This window comes from Anoplopoma fimbria, unplaced genomic scaffold (assembly GCF_027596085.1).
Source record: "Anoplopoma fimbria isolate UVic2021 breed Golden Eagle Sablefish unplaced genomic scaffold, Afim_UVic_2022 Un_contig_8631_pilon_pilon, whole genome shotgun sequence".
NCBI classification, from domain to species: Eukaryota; Metazoa; Chordata; class Actinopteri; order Perciformes; family Anoplopomatidae; genus Anoplopoma; species Anoplopoma fimbria.
Window position 1 is genome coordinate 3,439 of NW_026553309.1, and position 6,415 is coordinate 9,853.

General features: G+C 46.4%; 1 protein-coding gene across 1 annotated transcript; it reads left to right on the forward strand.

Annotated features, from left to right (window-relative positions):
• The first annotated feature begins 1,289 nt into the window (after positions 1–1,289).
• LOC129116444 (keratin, type II cytoskeletal 8-like) lies at positions 1,290–5,391 on the forward strand. The gene is given in 10 exon segments (XM_054627335.1): positions 1,290–1,811; positions 3,286–3,494; positions 3,602–3,662; positions 3,772–3,867; positions 3,999–4,163; positions 4,273–4,398; positions 4,503–4,723; positions 4,853–4,905; positions 5,019–5,186; positions 5,189–5,391. Coding segments are annotated over 10 exon segments (1,719 nt in total). The 3' UTR covers positions 5,287–5,391.
• The last annotated feature ends 1,024 nt before the right edge of the window (positions 5,392–6,415 follow it).

Below are 6,415 nucleotides of genomic sequence, written 5' to 3' on the forward strand. Positions count from 1 at the left end.
CCCCTCCCCCCCTTGTCCTCGGGTCAAAGTGACCCAATGCCATCTTCACGCAGGTAAGACCTCTCCCCCCACCCTTGTCCTCGGATCAAAGTGACCCAACGCCGTCTTCACGCCATCTTCACACCAGTCTGACCTCTCCCCCCCTTATCCTCAGGTCAAAGTGACCCAACACCGTCTTCACGCAGGTCTGACCTATCTCCCTCCCCCCTTGTCCTCGGGTCAAAGTGACCCGTCGCCTTGTTCTTGTATACAGCGTGAGGACAACGGGAGGGTTAATGATCTTGAAAGAAAATGGTGGATCTGTGATTATATAGATTCCCAACACAACCTCCCAACCCTTCCGACAACCCAAACCTTGCAGGACAACACAGGCAAAACTAGTAAAAATGTCTTTGTAAACATTTCTTCATCCCCACTCTCACCCCTGGCTCTACTGCCATTCCTCTGCGAGCACCTGGGTGTGTCGCGCCCCGATAGCTTTACAGTGGTGGCACTGTTACCTCACTTTTGCCCTCCAGCTCATTTAGATGCCGCTATAGTACAGTACAGAGGCCAGGAAGCCAACACCTACATCAGAGTTATTGAGATGGGTTTCAACAGGTAGCAACCATTCCAATTCTGTCAGAGCAAAGAATCTCGTCTACCTTTGACTCCTGATGTTCTGTCGCCTGCAAGCTGGCAGTAATGCAACCAAGATCCAAGTTGAAAATGATATTTTTAAGGTTGAAATGTTGAAATTTTTTTATTATGTGTAACTAAGTTTAAAAAAAACAAGTCACTCTAACTGAACTTTGGTGACCGGAGCAAACTATTATAAGACCTGTCATGAGTATTGAAGACAGTATGTACAGTGCCCTCAAGCAACTACAAACTGCAGGCATGAACGCATAAATAACAAGATGGTGGAATTCAATATATAACTATACAATCTGTCAAGTTCTATCCCCTGGCTCTACTGCCATTCCTCTGCGAGCACCTGGGTGTGTCGCGCCCCGATAGCTTTACAGGGGTGGCACTGTTACCTGTCTGACAGGCTGAGCTACTCCAAGCCAATCCATCTGCCTGGGAGTGCCCCTTCCAGGATACAGGTAATTGGAGGAGGGTGGAGGGTTGAGGGGAGGGTGCAGAGGAGGTGGAGCTCACTGGGACCTCCTCCACAGTTGAAGGCAGATATAAACCCATCACTGATAAGGAGAAGGTACTTAGAGGGACTTGACTCTCCTCTTAGTGCGCTCCACCTCTCTGTTTTCTCTGTGAATCCTTACCTTGCAGAGGAAATAAAAGCAGCCATGGCATTTACCACAAAAAGGATGAGCAGTGGAGGCTCCGGGATGAGCATGAGTAGCTTCAGTAGTAGTGGTGGTGGTGGTGGTGGTATTGGCGGCGGCGGCGGTGGCCGATCTTACTCCTCAAGATCGATGGTTGTCAGATCAGGACCGAGGATGTCATCCGGCATGTCAATGAGCAAGCAAAGCATCGGTGGTGGCGGCTACGGTTTTGCCTCTGGTGGTGGAGGTGGTTTCAGTAGTGGAAGTAGTTTCGGTGGTGGTGGTGGTTACGGCAGCGGCGGTGGTTACGGCAGCGGCGGTGGTTTCGGCGGCGGCGGCGGTGGTTTCGGCGGCGGCGGTGGTTTCGGCGGCGGCGGTGGTTTCGGCGGCGGCATGATCGCACCCATCACAGCCGTCCAGTGCAACCAGAGCCTGCTGTCCCCCATGAACATTGATATCGACCCCAACATCCAGACCGTCCGAACCCATGAGAAAGAGCAGATCAAGACTCTAAACAACCGCTTCGCCAGCTTCATTGACAAGGTGAGTAGCCTTTGTCCAGGGCCATTCAATAACAACACTGAAAGGCTGCATTTAGATTGACCATGACATGTCATGTATATGTTTTTGAAATGACAACTGTTATTTGGTTGAACAACAGATGTTGAGTAGAGTTAATTGTTTTGTATTATATAGTTGCAACAGACAGTCTCCAAGCGGCCACCTGGGCTCATAAATTATTACACAGCAACTGATCCTAACCTGAATAATGTGCACATCATTTAATCAGTCGTCCAAAACTGATGTGCAGGCATCTCTCATCTTCCCAAGGCAATACTGTGCATCAGCTAGCCTCTGCACTGACACTGAAAGCAGACCGTTACTCATTTTAACTTCTCTTTGACAATAATTGGCCCCATGCCAGCTGTCTGTGGGTAGGGAGTGAACGGAAACACTAGAGTGGTCATATCCACTGTCTGGTGGCTCTCAGTATGAGGGAAAGAAGGGATCAGGTTATCGCCTATTCCCATGGCAGCAAGAACTTACAACTTTTCAACAGTCCTGCAGAAAGTGGGCCCCATCTTTGCAATGCATTGCCTAATGCAAAAATGTCTACGTGAACTTTTTGTCATTTATTTCAAATGATGAGGGATGATTTTTTACTTTGACCAATCAATACTTTTATGAATAAATGAGACCTTGTCTCTCAGGCAGAAAGGACAAACAAGTTAACCACACCCTGCGAGAGAAAAATGCTCAGTTAGCTCTTTCTGCAGTGTGCTCATACTATGCCTCATTGGTGTTCACATGTGAGGGTGATTTGATCCTATCCCTCTCATCTAAAGTAGAATTCTGACTATTTGATGCTTCAAAATGAAACATAGTGCAATTAAACATTCAAACAAGCTGTAGTAGCAGGAAAGTATGGAATGTTTATTTTCTATTACATAGAATCATCACATAAATGGTATATGTGATGTTGATGAGACAGGTAATGGCTTCAGGCATGTAGCAGTAATTACTGAGGGCAGAGCCAGGCAAGTTCACTCAGTGAAAGTATGCGTCCTGGAGGCGAGGAGCGGTACGGTCGGGGTTTAAGGGGAATGGCTAGGTTCAGTTGTGGCACGGTAAACCTCACCTGGATAGAATACAGGCACAAGTACACACCCAAAGTGGAGGGATGGGCTCTACCTTCTACAAAGTTTTAAAACCAGATGGCAGAGCTTTTTTTGTGTGTCACCTGTGAAATGTGTTTCTCAGGATCACGTCAGATGTTCTCAAATAATGATCTCATAGAACAAGTGCAAGTCCGACTAGAGCGACTGCACAGCGGATTAAAGACGACAGTCAGCGTGTCTAAACATGAAGAAAAGTCTCTTCTTTGCCCTTTTTTACCTGCAGTTTTCTGAAAGTGTTCAAGTGACAACAGGCGTTGCCAGGAACACATTAAATATGTGGAATATCTATTCCACCAAGTAAGAGTGGCTCTAAACATGAAACAATTTCTCCATTTTAGGTTCGCTTCCTGGAGCAGCAGAACAAGATGCTTGAGACCAAGTGGAGCCTGCTGCAGGATCAGACCACCACCCGCTCCAACATTGACGCCATGTTTGAGGCCTACATCGCCAATCTGCGCAGGCAGCTGGATGGGCTCGGCAACGAGAGGGTCAAGCTGGAGGGAGAGCTGAGGAACATGCAGGGCCTGGTGGAGGACTTCAAGTGCAAGTGAGTTAACACCTGCACAAAATCTTCGAAACACAATAGCTTACCTGCAGCCGTTGATGCCCACAGTCATTTTCCATCAGCTAACTTTTCCACTGTTTTTGTGTCAGATATGAAGATGAAATCAACAAGCGTGCCAGCGTGGAGAACGAGTTTGTGCTTCTCAAAAAGGTGAGGGTTGAGTCCTGCCATGTCGATAACTGCAGTGGAATGAATTTTTGCCTTTTCCCCTGACCCGTCACCAATGCAAACGCGTCCTTGTCCTCTGCTCTGCTTGCAGGATGTAGATAGCGCCTACATGAACAAGGTTGAGCTGGAGGCCAAGGTCGACTCCCTTCAAGATGAGATCAACTTCCTCAGAGCCGTCTTTGAGGCGGTAAGAAAAATATACCACACCACTGTCCTATTATGTCTGTTTGGTCACAGATACAGAAGAGAAAGAGATAATGTACTGCCTTGACACTCTAACCTTTTCAATTTTTTAAATGACATATATCTTTTGTGCAGGAACTGCGTGAGCTCCAGGGACAGATCAAGGACACCTCAGTCATTGTGGAGATGGACAACAGCCGTAACCTGGACATGGACTCCATTGTGGCTGAAGTCAAGGCTCAGTATGAGACCATCGCCAATGCTAACCGTGCAGAGACTGAGCAGTGGTATCAGCAGAGGGTAGGTAGATAGAGAAAGTAATCTCAACAACAATAACTCCATTATGAAACGCATCCTGCGAATAGTCTATGGATTCTCTAATAACAACATACAAATGTTTTTATTTCAGTTCCAGGAGATGCAGACCAATGCAGGCCAGGCCGGAGATGACCTCCGCAGTTCCAAGAGTGAGATTGCTGAGCTCAACCGCATGATTAGCCGCCTCCAGAATGAGATTGAGGCAGTCAAGGGACAGGTTAGCTCACAGTTATAAGCTCAATAAGTTATTTTTTCTAAATTTATTGTGAACATGAAGAAGGCTTTTAGAAGACAAATATCGCTAACTTTTAAACCTTGCAGCGCGTCAACCTGGAGGCCCAGATCGCTGAGGCAGAGGAGCGCGGTGAGCTGGCCGTTAAAGACGCCAAGGCCCGCATCAGGGATCTGGAAGATGCCCTGCAGAGAGCCAAACAGGACATGACCCGCCAAGTCCGCGAATACCAGGACCTGATGAACATCAAGCTGGCTCTGGACATTGAGATCGCCACCTACAGGAAACTGCTGGAAGGAGAGGAATTAAGGTAAAAGCTTAGCTGCTTTGGAGTCACAAGACGTCTAGTCTTCTGAAACACTAAGAGACTGCATTGCATCGCATTGGGCAGGCAGCAACATCAGTATCTCAAATTGATTCTTTGTGTATCTCTTTGCAGAATCAACACTGGCGGTGGATCTGCAACCATCCACATTCAGAGCTCAAGCTCCGGTATGTATCAGCATATTTCTTAACAATTAAATTATTTTCTAAGCCAGAGCATGGAAATGTAAAAGTAGAAATGAGAAAGCCATCAGTTGAAAACGTGTTACTCTCATCAACAGGTGGAGGCGGAGGCGGAGGCGGCGGCTATGGCGGCGGTGCCGGTGGCGGCGGTTTTGGCCTCGGCTATGGCGGCGGTGCCGGTGGCGGCTATAGCAGCGGCGGTGGCAGCAGCTTTAGCGCCGGTGGCAGCAGCTTTAGCAGCAGCGGCGGCTATGGAGGCAGCATGTCAGGGGAGGCTATGGAGGATGCGTGAGCATGGGTGGCGGCGGCGGCGCCATCATTTCAAAAATGAGCAGCAGCAGCAGCAGCTCACAACGCCGTTTTTAAAAACAGCAGCCGTCTTTCTCTCCATTCTTCTTCTACCCTCATTTTGTTCTCCTCCTCATGTTCCCCTCCCTCTCTCCCTGACGACCACTTAAAAAGCCTCCAAATATCCCCATCACCATACATCTGACCATTACCAGCAGGCAGATCCACATAATGAAACAGCTATCTGTTTTGTTTTTTACTGGGTTGCTGCTCCCTCTTTCGCACCACAAAACTTAAGAGAGTCAAGGCAGAGGCAGCGTAATTAGTAGACCACGAACAAAGAGCAGCAGAAATGTGAGTCAGCCCTCTCTTCCTTAGATCAGTTCAGTTAGCCTGGCTGTCTTTTGGTTGCTGGATCCGCTGTCATGCAGACAAGAGGATACTTGTAGTGTCATGACAGAGAATCCTCAAAAGGCAACAATACTTGCACACAAAATACCAACAGCAGTTCTTGGATTTGCACTGAAGGAGGTCAGGATGTTGATGTTCTTGCAGTTATGAAGCACACATGGCATAACTCCTCTTCTCTGAAATGTCTATTCTGTTGTCTCACATGTCATTTTGTTGTACATTTTGATATCACCAAAGCAGCCACATATAACATTCTCCTATTTGTTTGGGAGCCTCTTTTCTGGGAGAACCAGATTTATTATGAACGTGTACCATCAAAATGTCTGAAATAAATCTGATTTCATACTCATTCCATTTGGTTTCCTGTTTTGGATTTTTTGGTGTCCCCAATACAAATAATTTAGGTTTATGATAACAGTTGGCTGGGCCCAGCCATTAGATTCAGCTTTATTTCAAGTATGTTTACAATTACAAGGAATTTGACACTGCTTTTGTGTTGTACATACACAGAAATATAAATACAGCTAAAAAACAAGGATAACAAAGCTGAGCAAGAGTTAACATGTAGCTATTACAGACAAGAAGTGAAAGAAGAGATGAAACATAATCTATAGATCTAAACAATGATCTCTCTCTCTCTTTATATATATGTGTTCATATTTAACAAGAACAAACAATGTCTACAAGTTATTTTGTTATTTTCAAACAATACAGAATTGCAATGCAATGTAAAAGGTTGCTTTATATATAGACTTTGGAAAGACTAATGTCCCCAATGGGGCAACTTGTGGTACTG